Source organism: Porites lutea, chromosome 6 (assembly GCF_958299795.1).
Source record: "Porites lutea chromosome 6, jaPorLute2.1, whole genome shotgun sequence".
NCBI lineage: Eukaryota > Metazoa > Cnidaria > Anthozoa > Scleractinia > Poritidae > Porites > Porites lutea.
This window is the reverse complement of record NC_133206.1, coordinates 3,578,440-3,594,011: the sequence shown is the minus strand read 5'-3', so window position 1 is coordinate 3,594,011 and position 15,572 is coordinate 3,578,440. Positions and strand designations below refer to the sequence as shown.

The following is a 15,572-nucleotide window of genomic DNA, read 5'->3' as shown; positions in this document are numbered from 1 at the left end:
AGAACTAATTCACGATTTTAATAACTTCTAGATCTCTTCGTAATCGGTAATCCTCACTAATTAAACTTTATTCGTCTGCTTCTTGGTGAGACCATCAAGTTAAGCAAATCGCTGCTGAAAAAATAGCCTGCTGCTTCGCGGTCCGCGCAATAGCAGTTACTTTTATGGGACATACAGTCTGTCGACCAAGCTCGTAAGCGACCTGAGCAGGCTTGTGAAAGCCCATTTGAACAGTGACTTTACTAAGCTCAGTAGTGAAAGCTCTCGTAAACGACCGCTACCAAAAGAAACCCTGACCGTAACCATTTTTTTGAATCACCGGCTGGTCTTTCCTTTGTCTTTAAGCTCTCGTAAGCGACTACTTAGATGAGACCTGAATAGAAGTATCATTGAACTGGTTGATAAAATTTAGTGTAATACATAAGATAAGCGCTAATTGCTCCAGCGTCAACTTCGAATGTGATAAGTAAAAAAAAAAAAAAACAGTTAAGTGAAGATCTCATCAATTATTTTTCTTGCATCAACTAGCAACACTGAAAGAATTCTGTCATATCGTTATCTTCCTTTCATACATTTACAACATAAATGAATAGTCTGAGACTTCGCCACAATAATTGAATACGTGCGAGTGTATCGTGTATAAAAGTAGTTTGCACGCTGTGGTCACGTGGTGAAAACACGTGTTAGAAACAAAGCGTTGTGGCGGCCTTGTGCTGCGATCTTTTAAAAGTATATGTCAACTCTGGGTAGTTTCGAAAACGATGCACTCGAAAACGAAGACCAAAGCACGAAGCACCCAAATCTCGAAAACGAAGCACCCAAAACTCGAAAACGAAGCACCCTAGATCGAAAACGAAGACCCCTAGTCTCATAAACGAAGACCCCAAAACTCGAAAACGAAGCACCCAAAAACCCAAAAACTTTTGCGTCTGTGGCAGGCTTCAGAAATAGGGAGCTTCCAGTTCCATTTTGCCAAAAATAAAAATGCAGAATAGTTGTACTGATTCTTGTGTGGATGGGATCGGGAATTACAGCAAGTATACCCGTACAAAATGATGAGCGTTTTCCATTCCATTCCACGTTAAAAGCCATTTGCAAATTAGTGTAGTTAAGGGTGGATCGGTGGCATAAAAAGCATATCTCCAGGCTTCGCCCCAACGGCCGCCTTCTCAATAGCTTAACTCTCCCTTTTTTTGTTTGCTCCTTTTATTTTAAAATTCTCCTGTTCCCCATCATAAAGCCTGGTCCCAGGCTATTACCCTATACTAGAACAAATTCTGCCTGGATCTGATCTGCTGTGATCACGCAGTGTCATAGATATCCAATATGTTAGACTGCAAAACAATCGTTTTTTTTTTCTCAAAATCAGTAAAGAAGTCGGTAAAGCGTGGCGTAAGAGTAATACGCGCGAGCCTCACACCCCGTTTTCAGCCTCGTTTCAGACCTTTCGTGTTACTGCTCACGCGCACTTGAATACGCCAAAATCTCATGACGGACAGTTTTGAAGTCTACATTAACATTTATGTGTAACGAAAAAATGCATTTTAAGGTAAGATGTAATATATATATTTAGCCACAGCTAAAAGCGAAGCTCCCATTGATAAATTTATAACTTAAATCAAACAATAATTTTGTATTCCACAAATCAGTTAACGTAAGGGCACATTCATGTGACTTTTGAGGGAAAAGCTAAGTGATTTTGGAGTGAAACAAATTTTGTATCGAGTTGATATAGCCTTATATGTACACCCAAAAAATAGTCTTCGGTCACATTTAAGAGCAATGATGGCTCTTGATCACCGTAGATAAGGCGTGCAAAAAAAATTTCTTGGAAAACAAATCAGACCGAATTTTTTGCGTTCGACAAGTTTACAAATTCTTGCCAATAAATCTGGGTGCGTGCAAACCAATCTTTTATTTTTTTTTTTTATACACTACATCTGAGGAGAAAGAGTACTATGAGGCGCTGTTTTTATCATACAGACCTCGTACAAAATGCAGTATTTCACAACTTTTCAAGACAAATTGCATTCATTCAATATTCAGGACCATAGAGGCACGCGTGCACTTTTAATTAGCGAAACCGTTCAAAAAATTTCCAAAATCACCTATACAACCAGCCGGTTCTAACCTTTTGACAAGCGCCAAATTTGCGAAGAAATTTTAAAAGAGTTACGCTTCAACGTGATAAAAAATTTATTGAGTCTATTTTTTCTTAACGGTTTTATAACGATGTGTAATCTTAAAAAGCGTTTGATACGTACGCTTGGTTACTCCTGCGAGCGATGTTTACGAACGGCTGAAAACAAACGGCAAAGCGATGAAAATTACACTTTTGAGACTACCAAAAATCAATAAAGAAAAATAATTCGATAGAACATTTACAGAGACAACAATTTTCATTCACGAAAACAAATGAGTATTTAAGTGTGTCTAAGAATCCTCAAGTCTTTACTAGTAAGCTTAAAGTTTATGTTTATGCCGCCGGTTTCCCGGTGTTGGCTGTTTTCAAAGATGAACTCACGAAAAGAAAATCGTTCAAAGCTTTCTTTCTACAGCCAAAATTATAACTAAATATTCTTCGGAAAATTTTTTCTTTCTATTTAAGGTGAATTAATATCGACTAAAGGCTTTTGAAAGTTCTGTAAGCTTAAGCTTATATCAAACCTCATACGAGGTCAGATCAGTGTCTCAGTCAAATCTTAATACAAACGTGCATGAACTAGCTTCATAAACTGCGCCGCTGGACTTCATGAAATTAGATATAAATACAATAATTACTCAGGCTTACCATATTTCGAGATGCAGCTCCTGAAAGCTATCAAGTAAGACAAGGATCGCTTGAGCCTTTATAATTCTCGTACGCATCCAGCAAGGTGAAAAACAAAAACAATGCCATCCGAAATCGGATTATCGGCTTTGACAAGCGAAGCATTTTTCAACCAAAAACCCAATAAAGAAACCAGCCATGAATAAGAGAACACTCTTGATAGTAGCTGTATTTCATTTTGTACATCCAGTGGAAAAAGACAGTTAAAAACATCACAGTTGACTCAAAACTCTGTCAGCTTCAGCTGTCAAAGTAAACAACTTTCAAGATGCTGCATAAATTTTACGCATGAACTCACCTGTCAAATTTTAACCAATCAGAGCATAAAAATTGGACGGGGAGCGTGACCAACACGTGACCATGGTAAGAAAAGGTCTTCCCCGCCTGTATTTAAAAAAAACTGGCTGAATTTTTGCGTCTGAAGTCAGTTTGAAATCAAAATCGTAATAGTGCGGGGCGATACTGACAAAAACACAACATATTTGATATGAATTTAAAACAAAAGTAAACGTGAGTCTGCGATCATTTGAAAACGAGTAAATTGTCAGCGGATAACTTCAAAAAAATACTCGACCTCGATGGGTCGACACCTGAGCCCGCGATTCGGTCAGGTGATAGTGGTCAGCGGATACCCTATTTTGACAGCTGTCAATTGATGACAACATTGATGTGCAATCAGCTTTCTCCTGGGCTTCCAAAGTAGCTAGAAAGTGTGAGAGTAAACATTGGTATGCCTGTGGTGCGGACGGACGGTCGGTCGGTCGGTCGGTCGGTCGGTCGGTCGGTCACGTGATTACCAAATTTTCTGGGATGGGTAGATTTCCTTAGCTATGGGGCTCCGCCCACACGCGCGCTTCGCGCGCGCGTGGAGCTCCGCTATCAAGTATAGCCAGACCAATAATAAAATTAATACAGTATATCCTATCTAGAAACGTTCAGTTAAACAGTTGGCAGGCTCTTATAGAACCTTGGGATGGATTTTGTGGACCTTTGGAGGTGCGGGACGCATCCACTGCCTCCACCTGATTTGGATTGCGTCATGCAAGACACAAAGTTGCAGTTATTAAACCTACAGTGGTTTCGAGTTTTGGGTGCTTCGTTTTCGAGATGTACGGGTCTTCGTTTTCGAGTTTTGAGTGCTTCGTTTTCGAGATTTTGGCGTCTTCGTTTTCGATCTAGGGTGCTTCGTTTTCGAGTTTTGGGTGCTTCGTTTTCGAGTTTTGGGTGCTTCGTTTTCGAGATTTAGGGGTCTTCGTTTTCGATCTAGGGTGCTTCGTTTTCGAGATTTGGGTGTCTCGTGCTTCGGTCTTCGTTTTCGAAACTACCGTCAACTCTGTGGACTGTCTGGATACGTAGATTTTGTTTTAATCACGAATGAAAATGTCTATGAACCGTGAGCAACGGGGACTGGCATTTAGAGGAAAGAATCTTCAAATTGCAGTCAGGCAAGTCATCTGTATGCGAGTTCTCGCGACTATCAAATGTAAGTACAATAGTGACTGATTTTTCCTTCTATCCTTCCTTTCCTTATAATCTAGTAAAGAAATGTTTAAACTGCTTCGCACTAAGGTAACGGAATTTAAATATATCCTCTTTCAAAGAGTAATTGACGGAAATACTGTTGAGTCTTTGATATATAGCACCCGGTCTGTGTGTCACGCAGCCTGCAAGCAGAGCCTCATTCTGTATTCATGAGTGTAAAGGAGAAAAGGAGGCTCTGCCTTAATCGCGTCAAGCCTTTAAAGTTGCCGAAGGCCGAACTTCTGGACTAGTATAGTCTAGTCAATCTTTCTGTCTATCGGTAAACTGGTTTTCCGAGTGCGAGCATACAGATAAACCGATGGTCACAATAATTCCATTGTACCAGGCCCACGGCTATTAGGACTGGTTTCAAAACTGTATCCCAGCCATAACTAGGTGACCAGGAGCTGTAAAGAAAGAAATAACCAAAAAAAGTGGTGCTATAAAATTGACCGGAACAATAAAATGTATTTCGAAAGGCTTCGGAAAGAAGGGTAATGTACCCTGTATTTAGAGGTGGCGCTCTGTAGCACCGAAGTAGGTGATTGCCAGGTTTGACTTGAAGAACTGTCCTCAGTGTTAAGAAAAGGCCATTTCCGAGAACGTCTTGTCACAAGGGAATACATAAAAAAAAAGAAAATAATACGGAGTTCGAAAAGTGTATTCTTAATCAAATAAGTAGTAGGCATCTGATCCAAGGAACACAGGAGCTATAGCAAATGTGCTGATCGAGTATCCAAACTGTCGAGAAGCTGACGCAGGGGATATACGACAAAGGAAGAGTTAGACTTACATGATGCACTACGCTGGATAGCACTTAGAAAAATATTATGGTGTTCTTTGCAGGAAACTAATTGGTTGAATGCGTTCACTCATTTATTCGACTTTCCGTGGAACCGCATTAAAATAGATGCAGCAATAAATGATTTCTTAGAAATCCAAATATAGAATTTACCGAAAAGATAAGCAGGATCTTAAATTTCCTCGTGGAAGAAAACTTTTCATTTTAAAGGTGCCGAATTTAAGATTAAAACTTAGTAACCTTTGCTAAAGTGAATCTTTCTCAACGTCAATATCTGTTGAGCCGTGGCTTCACTTTCAATAGTCATGATAGTCAACCCTGTTTGAACTTCCTTGTCCGTAGGTGGGTGATGTAATCGCAATTGTTGAAATATTTGCACTAACGGACGGACGAAACTGCAGTTACTAAGCCGTTTAGTGGAAACAATAGTAAGTAGTAGAACTATTGTTCTCTGGGAAATAGTAGTTATTACTCATCGAACTTCGCAAAATCCAAGAATTTGTTGTAAAAAGAGTAACAAGAGTTTACTTGTGAAAAAACAAACACGATGAGCAATGAACACGATTACTAAAATGGTCGGCGGTTTTAGTAGGGAGAAGGGAAACACAACACGGCTAATGTTTTTGTTTCATTTTCCGAGAAAATTGACTTTTAAATTTTCCTTGAAAATTTTATTTGTCTGGGCATATAGTGTAGACACAAGTTTTATATCTCTATATGTCGATCTCTACGTTCGCATACAGATAAAACTGTGGATGTGGTCGGTAAGTACAGTATGTAGCTGCATAGCAGTATGCTATAAGATTAGTTAAGTTTTAATGAAATCAATAAACCTTTCCGCACGCATATTACAAATTTCTTTATGACTTTGAATTTTAGAAAATAATAGAAATTCATCTTGAAGTAGCTCAGAAAGTTATTCAAATCTACTCTTTTTTTTTCGATTCTTTCCCATGATGACAACTCGAAGATAAAATTCAGGTGCCAAATCAGTAGTGCAAGTATTTCATAGGCGGCTTGTTAAATCGATAAAGTTGTGCTGCCACGGAGAACTGCTTTTGACTCACAGTGGACAAGGAGTTTCTGGAGGTTTTGATAAAACGTCCCTGTTTACCCGTTTAGACTGATTTGTCACTTCCATATCAATTCAATTGCCTGACGCCGAAAGTAGATCAGAGTACGATAAGTTCAATGCAACCAATAATTGTAGTCCGTCTCTGCCTCGTGTATAGCCCAAGTGATAGAAAAGAAAGATATATTTTTCAGCATTTTTTAGGCGGTATTTCCGGATCCATTGTGGTTAAAATATAAACGCTGACAATTCTACTCTTACGCCATGTTTTAATTCCAGTGCTTAACTGTAGCTCCATCAGAATAGTTAATTCAGTCGGGCCGTCGCCATGACCCATGGCACCATGTTTAATGGATACGAAAGTTTTGTTCGAACTAGAAAAGACACAATGTGAAAAAAATTAACATTCTCCAGGTATTCACGGTGTATTTTAATGTCTAGTTTTTGAAATTACAACGTCCTAAGGCATTTCGAATGTAACTGAGAAGCACTTACAAAAACTGCCCGGACGTCAGTGTTACCAACTATATGTCACATGGTCGCTTGAAACACTTGTCGCAATTCGAGCATTGAACTCGAAATATTCATCGAACTTCCCGAAAGAGTTATTGTCAACTGAGAACAAAAAGATATGACTATTTGTTGACATGATATTAAGGTTGAATGTAGAGAACTGAGTCTGACAAGTGCCACTATTCGTGTCTTTGCCTTCTTAGCCATCAAGCTTAATGGCATAACTGCCTTGTTTTGGAAATGTACTTTAAACTTCCAAAATATAATTACAATTACGTCTTTAAGAAATGGACAACAACTTTAAGTTTAAAACAAGACATGTTTCGATCGTTCAACGATCATCTTCAGTTTGTGAATTCGTTTGCAAGTTCGGTTGAAGTAATACAAGCAATGACGTATAAGTTAAAACGTGATACAATTCAAAATTTCGAAAAATTAACGTACAACTTTAAGATGCGCGAGACATGGAATAGCACTTGCTCGAGCACTACACTTAATACAAAGAAGAAAATTGTAAAAATTGAAATAACTACAATGGTTATATCACAAATTATAAAATAACTAAGATAGTACGCGCGCTCTGATTGGCCGAGAGGAGCGTTTGCATGAGAGTATGTAAACATGATTGTGGCGTCAAGTTGTTTGGTTTTTCGCGCGCTAATCACGCAAGTACAAATTTGAAAAAGTTTTCGAGTTCAAAACTCAAAAAGTTTACTTTATTTACCCATTTCTTCGTCGGCTGAAACTTGGAAAATCGTTCCAAAGAAGGTGTATACATTTTTCTTCGCTTAAGCTGACCGTTTTAAGCGAGAAAAATCCGTATTTTGCAAAGCATCTTTTTGCAAAACAAGAACTGATTACGCGTCCAAGACTTCGTGGACAAGATTTTGCGACTGGTAAGAATTTCTCTTTTAATCAGTGCCATACAAAGAGTTTTGCGTTTTTTTCTCGGGAAAGTTATTTGATAAAAGCAATAAAAATTTTTTTTCCTGTGTTTGCATAGCCTGGTATAAACACTCGAGGCGTTGGGAGAATTCTCGACAGTTATGCAAACCCTCGACTTCGTCTCGGGTTTGCATAACTGTCTCGAATTCTCCCAACCCCTCTCGTGTTTATATCAGGCTATGCAAACACGGAAAACGTTTTCTATTGCTTAAATGTTATGAGAACAAAAATATATATATATACATATTACGTTTTTAATTTTACAAATTACGTTTTTAATTTTCATAATTTGTTTCACAGGGGCCAGAGTGAAATGGAGCCATTTCTTTCTCTTATGGCAGTGAGTACTTTCCTTTTCACCACCGTCCTAGCCTTCCTGCTTCTTCTTCTTCGCCTTTAGCATTCGACACCAAATTAAATTGGACTTCAACCATAGATGGTTGGACAGCCAGTTCCTACCCCACATTTCTTTGCTTGACTGCCTACTTCAGTATTTATTATTCCCTGTATTTTTTTTTTGTTTTTACTGACATGATTTACGATCTCTTAAAGTTAATTAAAACAATTTAATTTACAATTTAATTTTCAGAACCCAGTTTTTCATCGCTATTTTGCAAGAGGAAACATGAAGTTTCAAATGCACGATTTTAGTGGAGCAGTTGACGATTTTACTCACGCATTACATGCATTAAGAGACACTTCGACTTGGAGAGTCCATGCACTAATAAGAAGGGCACATTGTTTCCTTTTTTTGGTGAGTTTCCAGCTTTGATTTCGTCCTTGCAGGTACAAAATATTTATATTGAATTTCATTTTGTAGTTTACCATCAATAAGAAAGCACAGTTATTTGTTGAGCTTAAAAAATCCATTCCTAAGCCAAGACCATACTGGCTCTTAAAACTGAGATTTCGTACCAGCAATGACCAGTAAAAATGTACAAAGTTTAAAAGTTCATCTCGCATCTTTCAGGGCAATGCAACGTGGTGATTGCCAAGTGTAAAACTTAACGTCAAATCAGTATAAATATATGTAAGTTTTAAATGTACCTATAATTTGCAGAAGGTGTAAAAACACATATTAGAGCCTGACGTGTTCAAATGTATATACTAGGCAAATTAAGCATAATTTTTATCTCAACTTCTGGTGGATAACCATGGTCATAATCTTGTTTTGACTATATAGAGTCGATTGGACCGTTCCTTAAAGGACAGCACAGAAGGTGGGTGCCTCAACATGGGGGAAATTGCATTAAAATGAAGGACATTAAAAGTTATCTGTTTAGCGTAAAGTCACGATTTATCTTTCTATATTTCATTGCAGCCTTAAATCTCAGCAAGGCGATAGAATTTCAGGATGGTATTTTTTTTTCTCTTTTACTCAAAATGCAAGCTCTTGAGGAACTTGGTGATGTTCGAGGTGCTTTCCAAGTGGCCGTGTGGTTGAAGACAGTCAATTTCAAGGTAAATTTGGCAACCAGGGATCACCCGTTTTGCTTTAAACAACAGTTCTTAGTATTTTTGCAATATTTTTTTCAGAAAGTGAGAGCAGATGTTGCGAGGCTGAGAGATACGTTGGGACGTATTTTTGAGGAGGTTCGTTTTTACTTTTTTACGCTTAAAATATTCCAATACAGGACGATAGAATTTGGACTTAAAGTCAGTTTTCTGTAAGGAGACAACGAGCATGACTTATTCAATCAGTTTCCCACGCGAAAAGGATAGTCTTTACAGAAGTACGACTTCAACAACAAAGTCTAGTTACTACAAGAAATGGCGAACAATCCCAGAATAACCTTTCGTCAAGTTTATTCTTTTAAAGTCGCATTTAAGCGAACAAGTTATTCTCAAAGGGCTTTTCCCTTTTTGCGCGAAAAATTGATAGTTATGCCATTTTTTTTTAGAACAAGAGCTGTGTTATTATTAAGTATTCTTGGCTCTTTTTTGTTTGGTAGGATAGAACTGGTATTGACGAATTCAGAGATAATCTTCTGTCCACTGGAATTGACCTTTTTACTAAGAAGCGTATCAAAGAGGCCGCTGAATACTTTATTGAGGTTGTACGGGTTGTTTGTAAATTGCAGTTTGTCCCAGAGGCTTATATATACAAAGCCAAGTGTCACTTAGAACTGGTAAGTTAGCAAGGATCTGTCGGCTCAACAACAATTTTAAAACACGATAACATTTTTTTTTTGTAAAATACTTCAACGCAATTAAACATGTTGCATTTGGGGTCTTAAAGTGACCTACATGCGGTAACGTTGGCTCACCACATACGAGAACAAAAGAGATTGAAATATTAGACGTGTGATGAAGAGCTAAAAGTCATACGAACCTGACACGACATTTTGACAGTCCTACAAAATACTGCCACCAGATGTTCTTTTATTGAAAATGCGTATCCCGCTATGACTCCCCGACCACCACCACCTCACCCTGGTCAATGTTGTTCAGTCGGAGAAAGGGCAAAATTTTTGTTATTGACGGATTTGGAAACTAGACATGGCTACGCCCATTTTTCTTAACATTTTTGACCAGCATTGTAGCTAATAACGACTAATAACGACTCCTCTTGGTAAAAGCAGCCAGGATTCATTACTTTTAACTTAACATTACAATAGACGTAGCTATAGATTTGAAAAACAAGGACATACAAGCCAGAAATTTTGGAGATCAAAAGTTCGTTAATTTATTACTAGCACCGGCTTGCTGGGTAGCCTTTTCCGGGCGTTCAGACAGTGCGCGGGAAAAGGAATTCACAATTCACAAAGAAAAAAAAATGGATGGGAAAATAGAAAAGGGGGAAGTTCCTTCACTCTCGCATTCTCTCCTCGCCCCCCACCCCCCCCCCCCTCCCGTTTTCCAGGTGTACCATTCAACTCGCCCCCTACCACCGCCGCGCTCTACTATCTGAACGTCTCGAACAGGCTAGTTGTTCAGTATTAGCCTTCGTGAGTTTTCTTAGCCTAAGAAAGCAGCCAACGTTTCGCGACGCCACCTCTGGTTTCCCCACGAAATGACGTCTGACAAACGAGCGCAGAAATTACATACTGATGACGCGTCGCTACTCAGATCTGGGTAGCGCTTCTGATTGATTTAAGCAAATTTCCCGCGCAGCACGACCAGTCAGGAGCACTACCCAGATCTGGCTAGTCACACGTCATCAGTACTGAATTTCTGCGCTCATTTCTCCGAAGCGGGGAAAGCAGTGGTGGCGTTGCGAAATGTCGGCATGGTTTCTTAGGCTAGAGTTTTATCGCTACCGCTTGAATCAATTTTGAATAACTGGTGTTCCTTTAGGGCGAGTACCAAGAATCCAAGGACTGCTGTTTGGCTGGTAAGCGGACTATCATATCTTATTTCCCTGAAAAATTTTTTTTAAATTTTTTCCTGCAAAATAACTAATCAGTGGCAGCACGAAATTTCCCGTTACGAAAAGGGAAACCTCCAGGCGTCAATAACTATTTATAGGCTATCAAGTTACTTTCTGCTAGTCCACTAAATTGTCTCCTAGCCGTGCAAATAATTTTACCTATTCCCTCATTCCTCCTTACCCTTTTACTTCTTTTCGTCAGTTTTAAAAGAAGAACCTGCAAATGAGGAAAGCAATAGCATTCTTGAGAGAGTTACCTCCATCATCGTTAAAGAGAATGACAACAAGAAGGCCCCGAAGAGGAAGTCTGCAAAAAAGGTTTACGTTGTCTCTTAAATGATAGTAAACTTACAACAAATGACAAAAACAATATATAGATAGGTCAATACAATTTTCTATGAACAGTGGAACCTCTCTACAACGGACACCATGGGAACAGGACAAAGTGGCTGTTGTAGACAGGTTTAAAACAAGACTCAATGTGTGGCTTTTTTGTTCCTCGGGACGAACCGAAGTGGCCGTCGTAGAGAGGTGGCCGTTAGCGAAGGTTCGACTGTACAATATTTTCTTCAAGCAAATACATGAACCTCAACCTATTAATATAACCCCGGCAGAGCTAGCATATTTTGGTAAGTAAGTGCCAGTTTATATAAACGAATACATGAATTGCCGTCTGAGAAAAAAAACTGTTCCACAAGGTCCGGTTCGTACGTATCATTTAACATATGCCGAATGAGCAATTAAATTCGGTACTTATGAAATGCGACGTTTGAACCGGATCTGAGTCACCAAAACCAGACGTAATGACATTGAGAGTATCTCTACATTTTTTGTATTTTTATTGATTGACTGATGCAATATTTGATTGACAGTTTGTCTGATTGGCAGATGGTAAAATATGAAATCATTATATAGATCTTGCTGAAAGGTTATTACAGTAACGCTTATCTTATTGTAACAGATTCATTACCATTTCAGAAATCTAGCACTACAGTCCCTGTTCAACCCAGCATCCCTGAAAAGAAGCCGGTATGCGATTTATCCTTCTTAAAATAATCACCTGGATTTTGTGGTTGGACTCGGCGCTTTCTCTTCGCCTATCATTTAGGATTAGATTACAGATGAATATAGAGCATGAGAACATTGCAAAAATTAGAGAGACCTCATTTATTATGGACATTTGTGGTCCCCTAGGACCTGGTGTGTGATTTCCTTCTCCCTCTATAAAAAGAAGTCAAATACATTTAGCTGTCAAAAAACTGTAAATTAGACCGATATCCGGCCGTATGATTGTCATCCGAGATCAAAAATAAAAGTACAGCACAGCTTTATTAGCTCCCTTAACAACATGGAACTTTATCACCGTACAGAGTAACCGTTGAATGTTAATTGTGTAATTTTTAAAACCTCTATTAAGCGGACACTTGGGAAGGTCCCGAAGGTGCCCGCTTAGTAGAGGTTTCACTGTAGTAGAATTAGTAAATCTTTTTGCTAACCCAGGTGTATCTCTATTAGTGTTTATACAACATCGGCGTATCCTTCCACCCTGCATGCATTGTATATCAAGATATAAAGTACTTGGAAAATTAAGAGAGCACTCAAATAAAGTCGCAGGACGATCACCCTTCTCATGAATATTCCACACGAGAGCCGAGCAAATTTTCGAGTTCCCGCGCGAGTTTGTGACGGTGAAGGTGGCGCAGTTTTTTCTAAAAATAGCACATTTGGCTTTTCGATGGAACCGCGTGGTCCCCTCGCTTGCGGTCTCCTACCCCGATTATGGCTCCTGATAAAGACGAACATTTGTTGTGATACATGTTTCATTGACATTGGTATTAAAAAGGCAAAGTAATGACGCCATCACGTTTTTTACTTGCCTTTGTATTTCTCGGTACCGGGACTTTTTTTTTCAACTATCTCTCAAGGTGGCTTGTACCTCCCTTCGCTTCCTCGATTATGACAAAGTTTGAACTATTTCTGTGTGAGTATTTTAGAAATATTTTGAAACGAAGTTTTAAGGGGAAAAAGACAGTCAATAACCATGCAATCAGAATAACTGGCTAATATCTAAAGAATATGATGAGGTCTGGAAAAGCAGTTTTATCTTACAGTGGTTTGATTCCATTTGAAACTGCATGAGTAGGGAAAAAAGGGGGATTGCTTTGTGGCCGATTTTAAGAAAGAAGAATTTTATTAGCCTACCTTTTTCAGCTGCTAATGTTATCATTTTTGTATGCAATTTGGTCCACGCCTTTCAATTTTATGGTAGTTAAGAAACCGCTTGAGATATTTTGTTTTGAATATTGACAATCGAGAGATTAAGCACTCGTTTATATTGCCTCCAAGTTTGAAAGACATTGAAAACAAGGAAGGCAGTGAAATTGGGTTTAATTGTTCCCTCATGTTTTGTGTTAACAAGTGGGCGTCCTCATTACTGTACTGGCATTATTTTAGTTTTATATGCTCGTGTACAATTTTAGCAAAAAATAATTTGCATTCAAAAGGGCCCTTATATGCTGAATCCACATGCGACGATGACCTTTCAATGGGACCCATTATATTAATCTTTTCTCCAGTAGATAACCCATTAATTAACTTCCATATATTCTTTACGTGTATCGTTTTAAGTGAGTATATTACAAATAACGTCTTTAGCAAAAGCGTTAAATTATGTAAGACGGCTCAGTTTGACAAACCTCGTTTCCATACTGTATAGTAAACAAAGGTCTTCGGATGTCCCTGATCGTGTCAAGTATAAGTATAGTTTTCTGAGTCTAAAATAGTTGGAATGTCGTCCGTTTAAATTGTTTCTAGGTTAACTTACTTTTTTCCACAAAATCATTGGAACATTGAAGATATTTTTTATGTCGTTTAAGTCCCGATAATTAACGGGCCCGATAAGCCACTTACAGCTCTTAATGTTTCCACTCTAGATAGAGGTTTCAATCGGAAATCCTTTCATGAAAACATAAATATAGAAATATTATCATTAAAATGAAATTGCTGATTTTTTCGCACAGGCAATGAATAAGAAGCAGAGGAAAAATGAAGAGCTGCGGCGGAAAAAGGTTGATAGTCATACATTTTCACTGTAAAAAGTTGTGCTTGTTTTAATTTTTTTTTGTACATGTATACAAAACATCAGCTTCTATTTATGTTGTTTCTTTCAAATTTTATCTACAACCTATGTTTTAACAATAATATATTGTTTTAAAGATGAGACTCTCTCACTGGGATAATTTTCTGAGAGGTACTGAAAAAGAAAACAAAATCATGTAAAAAGATTAAAAGCCACCAAAAAAGTTTCCACACTACAACCTTAATTAACACTGTCTTAGAACATTCCTAGAAAGTAACGTTAAAAAGACAAGATTTTTTTGACTTACTGAAATGCTGATGTAAAGCTCTTAAACTGTTTCAGGAGATGGAACAAATCAGGTTGGAACTTGAGGAAAAACAAAATGCCAAAGAACGAGAAAAACAAGAAAGACAACTCCCAAGCGAGGTACTAACATAATGTACAATAACGAGTGCAGCAGTGTTTCCTTCAACGTATCGGCGACTGCCTAATATGCATGCAGTTATATTTTTTCTTTACCAAAAAACAAAAATCAGCTTTTACATTCCAGTTTTTGAGACGTCTTACGGACTGGTGTCACAGTTACTGCGCTTTTCACAAACATGCGAACTCTAAAGTTCAAAAGCCGCCTTCACAATTGCGTTTTTCGCTGCCGTCAATAATAATTACGATCACGCGCAACGAACCTTGAAACACAGAAATTCACAAAGCGGATCGAAATCCACCGATCAGAAATCACAATCCATGACCTTTTGAACCCGTTAAAGTAAAGTTTTGTCTCCTCAGAGGTCCGTTAATTGACGGTAGCGAAAAACGCAATCGTCAGTTGGCTTTTGAACTTCAGAATTCGCATGTTTGTGACAAGTGCATTAAAAGTTTTCGTTTTTAACCAGGACTTTTTTTTGATGAATCGTAACCCCACCACTCTTCCATTTAATGTCTTAATGAGTATATAAAAAATTACTTAATGTGTGAACTTTAAGTTCTTTCGCCAAACGTTAGAAAATGATTTAGTCGTTTTTTCGCATAGAAAAGGTTACCAACAAAACTTTTGAAAGCTTAAGACTCCCTTCCGCAGTGACGAAGTTGACAAGATCCGGGACTCGGTTATTTCTGTCACCATAGTCGAAGACACTTATTAGATAATTTTCTTCATCTTTAAAGTCGCCCATGATGATGTTGAAGTGGGCTTTGTTGCTTTGCATGGCTGTATAGAAGTCGTCATAGAAATTTTGCAGTTCTTCTTGACTGGAGAAAGGAAGTGGGAGCGCAGACCTGGATGAGCTTGTATCGAAATTGCCTCGAAATGAGGATGGGGACTGAGGCGAGACGATCAGAGGTGGTCGGAATTCAACGTTACCGCTAAGCTTATGGTGAATCAAAGAGCCTACACCTCCCTATTTCTTGCCTCATTAAAGCGTTATGCGTTTGCTCGGAAGC

The 15,572-nt window shown here is 38.4% G+C and overlaps 1 protein-coding gene across 1 annotated transcript; it reads left to right on the top strand.

The window, feature by feature from the left end:
- Positions 1-4,174: 4,174 nt before the first annotated feature.
- Positions 4,175-14,570, top strand: LOC140940924 (uncharacterized). Its single transcript, XM_073389884.1, has 11 exons — positions 4,175-4,313; positions 7,984-8,023; positions 8,273-8,437; positions 8,867-8,903; positions 9,005-9,144; positions 9,220-9,276; positions 9,636-9,812; positions 10,981-11,017; positions 11,256-11,371; positions 12,032-12,082; positions 14,475-14,570. Coding segments are annotated over exons 1-11 (918 nt in total). The 5' UTR covers positions 4,175-4,311.
- Positions 14,571-15,572: the final 1,002 nt, after the last annotated feature.